The sequence below is a fragment of the Condylura cristata genome, unplaced genomic scaffold (assembly GCF_000260355.1).
Source record: "Condylura cristata isolate star-nosed mole 26May11 unplaced genomic scaffold, ConCri1.0 scaffold00026, whole genome shotgun sequence".
NCBI lineage: Eukaryota > Metazoa > Chordata > Mammalia > Eulipotyphla > Talpidae > Condylura > Condylura cristata.
The window spans coordinates 16,860,302-16,872,824 of NW_004567127.1; the positions used below are offsets into that span (position 1 = coordinate 16,860,302).

The following is a 12,523-nucleotide window of genomic DNA, read 5'->3' on the forward strand; positions in this document are numbered from 1 at the left end:
GGACCAGACACTGTGTTAGGCACCAGAGATAGAGAGGGTTAAAAAAGGGCAGTCATTAAGATGTTTGTTGAAGGACAGGTTTTCGGTGGTAATATAGTTCTAGAAGATGAAAAACATCAAATGTTGCCCTAAGATGTGACAGCTAATGCATTGTAGAAGTTTGAGTCACTGCAGATTAGAAAATCAAAAGCATTTAGAATCTCTGTGAGCAAGAAACTCAAACGAAAGTATATTCCTGAAGTCAGAAAAATGGCAGGAAATTATCAGGACATTTTTCAGGATGTGAGTGATAAGCAAGAAAAGCCAGGTGCCAGTCTTCAATGAATACAGAGAGTTGAGCAGGTTTCTAGATTGTACAGATCAAAATGTAGGGTATTCACATGTCAGTTTCACTGGATGATGTCTTTGACTGTGGGATACACGTAACATGAGAAGAAACAGGTTTTAATTAAGACACAGAAAAGGCATTCTATCAGTGGTCCAAGGGCTTTGTTTATTTGGAGTAAGGAATGAGGGTATCACAAGCCCAGTGAAAAGGTCAAGAAGGAAAAATGGCATTAGGAAGCTGGCTCAGAAAAGCCCGAGGATAGACGGACAGCAGGTAACAAATGACTTGAGGACCTTACATCTTGGACCATGATCAAGGCGTAGGCTCAGCTGACTAACGTTTTAAAGAACAGCAGGTAGAGTCCAGGCTCTCAGGACTGATTTCCTAAGTGGGAGCTAGGTTTACCACTTACAGACTATTACTTTGAAAAAATAAATGTAGTTAGTATAGTTCACCCAGAGTTGTTCTTCATTCTCAGCTATTACTCATTAGTACAAAAAGTGTGGGAAGTTGAAAAGAGCTAGTCACAGATGTTTGTTTTATAATGCAGTAGAGATAGGAGCCCTAGGAAATCAGGTCCTATCTGTAGATGTTGAAGTCAGTACAAGAACAGGTCCCTCATAGAAATGGGCGCAATTGTACTGAGAAACTCAGAATGGATGAACATTTTATTACACCAACATAAAAAAAAAATCCCAATTTAAAATACTATTATCTGACCTCTGATAAAGGAACTAACTGGAAAGGAGGCCTAGTTTTATTTATTTGTTCCATCACTTGGCTCTGAATCCTAGAGCCTAAGGTAGGCAGGGCAATGAGAGTACATATTTCAAAAGCAAACTATACATATTTATGGCAGTATGATAGTTTCATCACTAAATGTCTGTGAGGTGAGATAACAATGGGAAGATTAGTGTTCCAAACAGGCTCCAGCTTTGCTATTTTCTATGTAACTTTGTAGTATTTCTTAAGCCTTATTTCCTCTAATACGGAAAGCCTTGCCTCAGGATATATGAACAAAATGCATGTTGAGTTCAGCATCTACATAAGCACTATGAGAAGATATTTGTTAAATTCTAGCTATTAATTATAGGACCACACTGTAAATCTAGACCCACAGTACGTCAGATTTATATGTCCTATAGCCACAGTTCCATGTGTTCATTCTTGCTGCTTTACTATGCTCCACATTATCTGAGAAAGGAAAATTGATGTCTTATTGCTCTTCCTGTAGGAGTAAAATGGAGGATAGCTGAAAGTTCTGCCTTTCAAGTGCAAAAATGCATTTGGTCTTATTCATATACAAAGAACTGAAGAAATGTTAAGCAGCATAATTTGTGTGAAGGATGAGAGGCACATAGACAAGCAACTAGGACCAAGATGGGGAAGATTCAGTGAAGCTCTTTTCATCATCTCCAAGACAGAACAGCTAAATATAGTTTGCTTTCAATGTTACCTATATAGACAAGGGAGTATGTCTCCTTCTGACATAGTAAGTCTGTCATTAATTTTGATTATATCTTTAGTAAAGCAAATGAAACTATAAACTTGTTTTCATGGGCACATAGTAGCTACTAGCTCCTTAAAGAATAGATAATCCTTTTTTCCTCCCTGGAGGAAGGTAGTGGCAAAAAGAGTTCACCATAATTGAAGAACAATATGCTTCTGTAATTTGGTTGCTGAGTATAGACACAGAAAAGCAAACTTTTTTCCAGAAAACTTGTTATATTGTTACAAGTCAATAGCTTCCTTTGTCTTTATTTATAATCTGAATCATTTCCTATCATTCAACTAATCTGTAAGAAACCGCATACTTCAGATTTTTTTTTAAGATTTATTTATTTATTCATATAGAACTGGAGTACAGGTCAGAGCTACGGAGGGTGAGAGGATTCACCAGAGACAGAGTGGGGAGCAGAATAAGCAGATCAACAAAGTACACTGCTGAGGGGAGCAGCGGGTGGGTCAGGAGAGGTCTGCAAGGCCATGTGGTCACCTCCGGGGCAGGCGGGGATGGAATTCATGCGGAAGTGGCTTAAGCTTCTTAGTGCTATGCTTTAACCCGCTGCGCCACCAGGGAGGGCCACTTCAGATTTTCAACCACAACAGAGAACCACATTTTGCTACTGGGAAAAAAAAACAAAAACAAAGAACTTTAGTGTGAGTACACTAGTACCTAAATTGAGATTAGAATTTAGCAGAACTTGTGAGATGGCAAAAAAAATTTTGGTCTTTTTTTGTATTTATTAGGGGCCATGTGTTAAACTAAAATTTATGCAGTAAATATTTAAATATCAAACAAAAAAGTTCTTTCTTCTCCTGAGATAGTTCAAACACTATTAAGCTACAACTTAATTTGCTTATTAAAACATTTAAAATGTCTCAACATTGAGAATCTTTGACCTTATAAGCCAGGTTTTGACCTTGATCAAAAAGGAGACATACAAAGAGAATATGCTTGAAGGAAAGAGAATGGGTTATGAACCCTTAAGGTTATATGTTAAGTACAGTGACTAAACTGGTTGTGAGTGTGGTTATAAACTCAAGAATACTGCATTTATAATTCCAGTTAAACTAGCTAAAAGATAAATTATTGTTGAACTAGCTGAGACTTCAACAATTTTTTAATGCCTAGAACATTTTTACAAAGGAATTTTCTCATATACATTAATTCTTTGACTCACAATTGACATTGCAGATTTAAAATTTCTGTATTACTTAAGGAGTTCTTAAGAAGTAAGAATCATCAAGCTGTAACAGTAGTCTGAACAGCATAGGAAGTGTGAGAGAGTGGGGAGGGAAGAGACGGAGGATTTCTTGAAGCTCAACCTAAAATGGTCCAGAAGCACCATGGCTAAAATGGCTGTGAAATTTCATTCTATATCTTAACATTGTAACTGGCTAAGGGTATATCAAAGTTTTGTCTTTGTATAGGGAAACATTTTTAATTAGGATTAAAAATATTCTCTAAAAACATGTAGCACATTGATGGAAATTCATTTTGCCAACTAGGTGTAACCTCTATAGGTAAATAAGGTTATGGAGATTGCCTTAATAATACATTAAAAATGGAATTATCACTTGACCAAGAAATACTACGAGTAGGTATTTATCCAAATGTGAAAACATGAACATGAAAAAAGTATGTACTAGGTTCATAATAGCATTATTAACAATAGCCAAGTCATGAGCCAACTTAAATGTCCACTTTAAATGACTGGAGAAGTTATCCAGTCAATGAACTATTACTCCATGATTTAAAAAAAAAGAAAAGAAAAAGAAAAAGAAAAAAACAAAACTATTGTGTATTTTGGAGCTAAGTGGATGATTGTGAGTGGTTGCACTAAATGAAATAAGTCAGACAATGAAAGTTGTTACTGGATATATATTTAAAAAAAAAAGAACACTGGGACCCTCCACAGTGGGTTAAAGCACAGCACTAAGAAGCTAAAGCCACTTCAGCATGAGTTCAATCCCCGCCTGGAGGTGACCCACATGGTGCAGCAGACCTCTCCTGACCTGCCTGCTGCTCCCCTCAGCAGTGTACTTCGACGATCTGCTTGTTCTGCTCCCCACTGTCTCTTAAGTCCACCTTACCAAAAGCTGTTCTGTAACTGACCTTAGAACAGTCCAAATGCTTCAGCATGGTCAGAACCTGACCTCTCTGTATCCAAATACATTTCTCTACTCCTTTCTTGTATGAAAAATCTGACCTAGTCATGTTGACTGTTTAGCTTCTCTATGATAATCTTGATTCAGATTCTTCTTAAACAGTTATCGCCACAACACTTAACTTCCTTATCCCTCCCTCCAGCCACACTAACCAGTACAACTACCCCCCTAGCATCTTTTCTAAAGGGTAAAGGTGGAGTATGTAATAGCACCCATTAGTTTCTTCTAAAACTAATTGCACAATGTATTTCACTCTAGACTGAAAGCTATATGATAGAACTGTTACAGGTCTCACCACATCTAAAATGATACGGTTAGCGTAAAGTATTTGTGGAACAAAAAGAATGCTCACATGTTGAAAACTGGATGTTAGCAAATAAAGTATAAAATCTTGTACATTGTACATTATAATTTACATCTTTAATTGGTAGATATCTACAGTTCTAGGAGTCAGTTATTTCAGTTGAAAGCCTAACACTGGATGTTTTATAAGGTGTCTTTAAAACGACAATCTTGCTCTTCTGGTGCTCTTTCAACTTTATCTTTTAAATATATATATATATATATATATATGTACATTTTGGTATTTATTTGTAAAGTGAATAAACTAAATTACAAATAACTTATTCACTTGACTTCCCAAGCGACTGTTTAAACTAAAAATAACCCTGTAGACAAAAATGAGGAAATAGGCTCAGACATGCTTCGTCCACACACCCACAATCAGCAAATGGTGATTTCCTAAATTCCATTTGTTTTCTGATTCCATTCTCACATGATGTTGTGACTGTCAATGTGAATTAGATTAGGAAGCCCTTGAATGGAAGCAGTTCTATTCAAACAATAAGCCTTTTCCAAAACTGTTATGACACACCATGCAACAATCACACAATAAAACTACAGGGCTTAGGGGGGAAAAACAGAGCACAACACTCCACACTCATCAGTGATATGTTAAATAGCTAATAGATACATGCAATAGTTCTCTCCCCCTTACCTGAAAAGTTCCAAGACCCTCAGTAAATGCCTAAAGCTACAGATAACATTAAACCCTGTTGACATTTGCTATGCATACCTATCAGTTTAATTTATAAATTAGGCACAGCAAGACATTAACAGTAGCCACTAAAATGGATTATAAATGTATGCAGTAGTAAATCTGGTCTTTCTAAAAATCTAATTGTGCTCATTTTCAGACTATTGTATGAAGTATCAGTGATACTTTATATTGAAAAAGTCTTGTGGAAGTGGGTGACAGACATGTTGCAGCTTTTTGTTATTGTGAAGTCACCTGAAATCAGATGGAAAATTAACAGATGAGCATTGAGTGGCTCTAACATGTATGGAGAGTTAAAATAATGGATAGATATGAGGTGCGCATGTGTGCCTTTTGTATATTAATGCCAGGACCAATTTAGTTGGTTAGCTTTCTATTTTCCATCATGAAACTCATAAATTTTCATATGCTGACACTGTCCCTTAATATGTCAATGTTAGAACAAATTTGTTTTCAAAGTGTTTTAGAACTAATTGTACTGTGGTTCTATTCACTCTCTACAATGCATAGTCTCCAACATCTTCTGGATACTCCCATAAATCAAATTTAAAACTCTGAGCAATGGTAAAGAGAAATTACCAATGAAGTAATCTTCATAGTGAACCAGTAAGATATTCTTTCCATTTTACATGTTAGAATACTACAGCTTTAATGTCTCAGCTTCTGAATATCAGAGTAAGGTCTGAATACCATCCAATCTAATGTCCATACTCATCCTCTTTCCAGAATAAGGATGTATTTATAGTTACATATTTCTACTATACATTTCCAGGTTCAGGGGGGAAGGAAACTACAGGAACATTACCATGTTCTTTACAGACCTTTATCTCTGTTTCAGTAATTATTCCTTTGAACATAAACACTTTTTTAGTAATCATAATTAATTGGAATCACCCTTCTGAATTTTACAAGTCTCCTTAAGTTACAATTTTTAAACAAATTCCCCTACACTAGAGTTGAATAGACTAGGAGATGATATATAACCTTCAACTTCAGTATTATCACGGCTTCTGGTGATTTCAACCATCAGAATCTTTATAATTCCAGAGGTTTAAAAAATTTAAAACAGTAAGATTCTAAGTGAACCAGACAAAAGTAGTACATCTGGGTATTTTATGTAATGCACTATCATTTGTCAGCTGATTAACTGTAAGTAAAGAATCTACTTGGTTATGATTATAAAAATGTAAGTCATAGGAGTGAGAAATTTAATTGCAAAGATGAAAAATGATGGAGAAATAAAATAGCATAAGTGATGAACAGTTAAACCAATAAGGTTTAGAGGCAGCAATAAGACTGGTAAGCAAGAAATACTCAAGATAGGACAATATAGAAAACTGCTAGCTACAAGATTATTAAAAACCAGTCAGAGGGTACTCTGGCACAGCTAATCTACATTTATACTGCAGCTCTAACTCAGAACATCAGCCAACATTTGATAAGGCTTAGGTATTTTAGCTATAAAACTGTACTATCCAAATTGGAGTGGGGAAAGGGATTGAAGAAACATTCATTAAGAAAGCTGTGTATATACTAAAATGACCCAACAGCATCATTTTAATTTACTGTATGATATAATAGTTAGCTTGAGAGTGGTAGTCATTTGAAAAATCAATTCACTTGTAAGTTCTTCCCGTCAGGCTAAATTTTGCTGTGTTAAAAACATAATATTGGCTTCTATTATTAGCCCTTTACCTACTGTACATCAAAGTAGTTCTAATTTATAAATTAAGAGGCTTCCCTTTCCTTTAATTACAATACTACATAGGAAGAACATATTTGAAACCCAAGGACCTATATTTTAATTATATTTTAAAGTCAATATAAATGTCCCTAAAATAATTATTTTTGAAAATGTTTTACTTCTACAATTACTCTTTAGCTTTAATAACGATTGAGTAACTTAAAATACTAATAAAGCATACTACACTTAAAAGAAAAACCGTTTTAAGCCCACTTTCACAGAAGTGAAAAAATGTTATAATAGAGCGCTGCTCAAACTCCGATGTCAAATCTTTCTCCTACCAATCTTGTCAAATTATGGATTTAGCAGATAAATGCAGAGGCTAGGCCAGAGCCTTTCAGGTAGTACCAATTGCTGCTAGTCTGGGGCTGCATTTTAAATAGCAAGATTGTAGCATTTAGAAAAATTCTAATATTGACACACTTAGCTAGCCTAAACATTACAGAATTTTGGCTATGACTAGCAATAAAATTCTGTAAAAGAAATATGCAGAAAACCTATGATGAATTATTCCTGGAATTTGCTTTAATATGGGAGGTGAATCCAAAATAGTCATTAAGCCTTATAATGCACACAGTTGTGTATGCATGCACGTAGACTTATGATTTACCTAGTACTAATAAAATTTCAGTAATGTTGGCAATGCTTTTTAGCTATTGTGATGCCAAAACCTAACTATATCTGAGAAATAGTAACAGCTTTGTAATTTCACCCAGAAATTAGATAATGGAGATCCTGAAATGTAAAGGCAGAAGGCCTCACATACTTCAAAGTTAGCCTAAACAAAAGATCTCAAGTATAAGATCCTGAGTTGCTTTTCTATGTAAGGGTCACCAGGAAGCTTGTTAAAAATGTGCATTTCACTGTGCCACACTCAGTTATAGGAGTGCAACTGTTAACGGTTTAGAGCATGTAGGACAATGCCTAAAACATAATGGCCAACAGACCCAGGACCTCAGGAAATGCTGGAAAAAATACTAAGGCCAGGAGTGCACCAAGAAATAAATGCCCATGAGAGTGGCTGTATCCCACCCCGACCTACAAGCAGGCCAATAAAAACACAAGCAGCAGCCGCTGCCAGAGCAGACCCCTGCCTCAACAGGCTGCCTGGACCGAACACCTCAGGAGTAACTGCACAGTGTGCCCCAGGAAGGGACAGACCTTGTGCCCCATTCCAGCCAGGAACCTCCTGTCCTTTCTTAAATTTCAGTCCCTAGATTCTGCCCACCCAGAACCTTCCCTTGGTTGCGCTCACATTCTGTCCCTCAGTGAGCTTGCTTAGGCTAAATATACCCAGTACACGTACATATATATATATATATGCAAGTCTAGAAAGTGTTAGGTGCTAAGAATTGAGTGCTACGTGCATAGATGTTCATGATTTTGTACTTTTCTGCCTATCTGAAATCTTCCTTTTTATGTGGGCAATCTGACATTCTTCACATTACTTGCAAATTCTGAAATGAAAAAGGGTAACTTAAAGGAAGTAACTATCAAACTTTTTCTAAGCATATTTAAGATTTTCTTTATAGGTATTTATTCTAATAACATGACTTAAAATTTTCTATTTTTACCCCCCAGATTCTCTATAAACCAGCATTTAGCTAAAATAGAAACTAATGTAGTAAACTTTTCTTACACAATTTTGTCCAGAATTAAAAATGTAATTTTCTTATTTGTACATACTGTAAAAAATGAAGGCAGCAAAGAACTCATTTTTGAACTCCACAGCTATTTACAAATTTGCCCTTTTTTTCATTTTAGTCTCACAAGTCTGTTAGAATTACCTCAAAATTTCACAGCAACCTTTAAAGGTATATACATATAAAGCCTCAATTTCTAGCCTGATTTATTACTGGTTATCAAGTAGTTAAAATAGTAAATACTAACCTCAAAAGTCTCCTTTGGCTTTGGAATACACTGTACATGCATGCTACATTTTAAAAATCAAATTAACATTTGAATTATAAACATTAAAAATCGTTCTTTGAAGCAAGAACGATATTAGGGCAATATTTATTGTGGTTAACTAAGTTTACTATAGGCATTATCTGGCAGTCATGAGAACTCTAGCATTGTAAACTTTTCTCCTAAAAATTGCATAGTATGTCTACTTCACCACAAAGTTGTGGGATGGGTAGGGCACAATTTGTTTCCTACTAGGGATAGTGAGGTTTAGAAAAGTGACTTGTCCTACCCACCCCCCCACCCCGGACTATGTGGTGAGCTTAACAGTACCACATGAATACATTACTGTAACATGGTTATACTAAATGTAAACCTTTAAAACTGTCAGCTAATATATTCCTAATAGAATCATTCATTACCCTTCTATTAAGGCAGGTTTTTCTGTGCTGCTTTCAAATGCTAAAAATTATAGTGTATAAATCTATTCCTTATGTAGGTGCTTTCAAACCAATTTCCAAAAGAAATCTTTACTATCAAAGAAACTGAGCTTTAATGTTACAGAAAAAAATCAAGTTACAGCTTTCTAAATATTCAAGTGTCTATTAAATAGTTGAGCTTTAAGAACAGCACATCATTACCAGTTTGAGATTACAAGTCTGAAGCTGAGTCATGCAGTTGTAAAAATGATGAGTTTGTTTTCTCCAATTACAGAAATTTACTAAAGGCCAAGACTGAGTTCATTTAATATACTATAGGATGTGAAATACTGCCATTTCATTGACTTGGGTGGTTTTGGAATCTGCCTATGCTGGAAGAACTTTGGTTTCTGGTCCCTTCCCATCAGATACTAGGAATCCCCACGTCATTAAATGGCAACAACCCCATTTACGTACATGTCAAAATTTCTGCAGCTTCTTCCAAGCAAATTCCACCTACAAAAACTAGCTGAAAAGGGTATAGTACCTACTTTAGGGTATTTCAACCACCACCCAATACTTAAGCTTTGTTCAATTACTCATTAATCAAAGTATTGGTTTTAAATGGGCTTTAGGCATGCCTTTGTATGTCTCTATATAGGGTGAAGATGAGTAGAGTATCACCTCACCAAGCTTCAAATTACCTTACTATTTTGACTCAATTGCAAGCAATTACCTTTACAAACCACTGTTCTGGAGGTGACTGGATACTCTCATAATAATATAAGGCATATTCGTTTTTTATCCTCCTAGTGTGTTAATTTTGCCTAATAGTTGAAAAAACAAATCTAAAGAACGTGTAGAACTCCAAAATCACTAGATTGGCTTCATTAAGCATTATTAAAACATTCTGGACATCCCTGGTGCTACCACTATGACGGCCCTATGCAGTGGCCTGAGCTTGATCCCCAGCCAGGGAGCTGCCCCACATGGCACAGCAAACCTCTCCTGTCTTGCCTGCTGCTCGTTGCAGCAGTGTGCTTCAGTAGATCCATCTGTTCCTCACTTTGTCTCTGGTGAATCCTCTCGCCACCCACCAACTCCCCAACCCTGGCCCCACACCCCAGTTCTTCTATGCAAAAATAAATGAAAAATTAAATAATGTTAACATTATGAAAACACAAATAGTACCATAATCTGGATCCTTTAAGTGAAAAACCCTTAAACTTTAAAATACCTGTATGTGTATCTTCCTTCCCACCCCAGGCAAAAGCAGGTGATGTTACTGTTTCCTCCCAATTACATCAAGCACCCTTTGTTAAAACCAAAAGTAGTCTCAGATTAGTAGGAAATCTTTGGCAGACACAAAAGATGAAAGATGAAACTGCAGCAAGAGAGCATGGCAAATCCAAAAGATCTATTAGTGCATAAATCTACTGGAAAAAAAAAAAAAACAACAACAAAAAAGATAGAATTAACAAGCTACAATAAAGTTATGTCTTTAAGCAGATTTTAACAGGGTGGGAAATGTTTAATATGTGTCCTCCTGAAAAGCAGTTACCATCTTTTAAATTAAAAAAAAAAAAAAAAAAAAAAAAAAGCTGGTATATTTTCACAGCATCTAGATTTATTTATGGTATAAAGTCATAATTATTATTCCTTTCCCACCCTGGCAGAGAATAAACATGAATTTAGAAGCACAGTGGAGTGAAAAACAAAGAGGAGGAAAGAGAAAAGGCAGCAGAGAAAGACAGAAAAGGTGAATACAGAGCTACAGAAGTGTTTATTGAGCATGCTACAGAGGTAAGCAGAGTACACACAAAATGAAATTAAACAACCATCAAACCTCCCAACTTTGTTAGAAAATTAATTTTTAATTGTGCCGCTTTCAAACTATACTGAATTTTACATTTCTAAAGATGTAAAAACTCAACTAATAGAAAATATACATGACCATTCTGTCTACATAGATTAACAGAATCTATGAATCTTGAAACTAAGTACATCAATTTCAAAAAGTATTGGTCATTTAAACAGAATCAACAATTCAGATTGACAAGAACTATTCAAATTAATTTGACCTGTAGATTCTGAGCCATGTTTTTATTAAAGTCAGATCTATACCTAAATACAAAATATTTTTGAAGATTTATTAAAACTGAATATTACAATGCAAGGTAAATTAAGACTAAAGGCACATAAACTTTGGTCCCACCTGGTTGTCAGTTTTAGAAAACTGCCACAAAATTAATCTTCCTGCAAATTTTCGCAGTACACTTTCTTTATCTTTGAAAAATACATGCACCAGTTCCTGAACTAGCTAGACCAGTCTGCACATGCTCAGAAATCCACAACCATATTTCCAAATCTTAATTACAAACTAAGGATGGCAATATATATTTAAATGCACGTAAGTCATGTCAACTTCAAAAACATCTACGAAAAATATTCAGCCACAAACAAGACATTACTTAGTGCTGACATTTATATGATACGTCCCACAAGAGTGTGTACAAAAAGGTTAAGATTCCACAATGCTTTCCACATAGGGCTCAAACTTACAGAAATCACTTTGTTGCCTTAAGAAATTAATACTCTGCATCTTGTTAATTTTTAACTAATGCCTACATTCATAACTGAATCTAGACCAGAATTGTGAAATACAAAAGGCCAATGTCTTTTTAAAGCAATAAAGCCTAAGATAGTAAAAACTAAAAATGCTGCTTTATTCTTTCAGTATCATGTATCTTATTTGATTAATAGAAAGTAATGACAAGCCAATAATTGAAAATAAGTTCCAAGCAGGAGAAACAAAACTTAACCTTTTTACACACCCCTGCCTAAACATATTGTAATTCCCACGTAACAATGTGCCCTAGACAACCAATTCCTTTTTTCTAGTAAATGCACAATAGCAACACTAGTTTTCCTTTTTAAGGCACGTATGTCAACTAAGTTGAAAAAAAAAAAGTAAATTAAACTGAAATTTTAAACAGACAATAAAAATGGCTTCCCTATAGATGAAATATAGCAGTAACTCTGCCTTTACATACGCCATTTCAGTTTCTAACCAAGGAATGATAACAGCATGAAAATAAAAAAAAGGAAACAACAAGAACAAAAAATCAAACTCTGGTCCCCACTTTTCTGAACAGTCAATAGGTGATGACACCAAACAATGTGATTCTACCCCCAATCTTCCTCTCCCCTTTAAATTGTTGACTTGGAGAAAGACACTCTCAGATGATGGTTTTCACCAAGGTTATAGTTATGAAGATCAATCAAGGCCTGGATAGCTTCTTCCACTGTTGCCATCTGAAGAAGAGCCATTTTGTGATCTCTTCTGAAACAAAATTATGAAATTAGATACTTTATAAAAATTAGGAAACGTTTAAATA

At 35.2% G+C, this 12,523-nt stretch overlaps 1 protein-coding gene across 4 annotated transcripts in view; it reads right to left on the reverse strand.

The window, feature by feature from the left end:
- Positions 1–10,732: 10,732 nt before the first annotated feature.
- Positions 10,733–12,523, reverse strand: part of PTBP2 (polypyrimidine tract binding protein 2) — a 70,559-nt gene continuing 68,768 nt past the window's right edge. For 2 of the 4 annotated variants that reach the window (XM_004689757.1, XM_004689755.2), the window contains exon 14: positions 10,733–12,465. In XM_004689757.1, the coding sequence (XP_004689814.1) occupies positions 12,336–12,465 (130 nt within the window). In that variant the 3' untranslated portion in view covers positions 10,733–12,335. Of the gene's footprint in view, positions 12,469–12,523 lie in introns of all 4 variants that reach the window. The other 2 variants (XM_004689756.2, XM_004689754.2) reach the window with 1 other exon arrangement.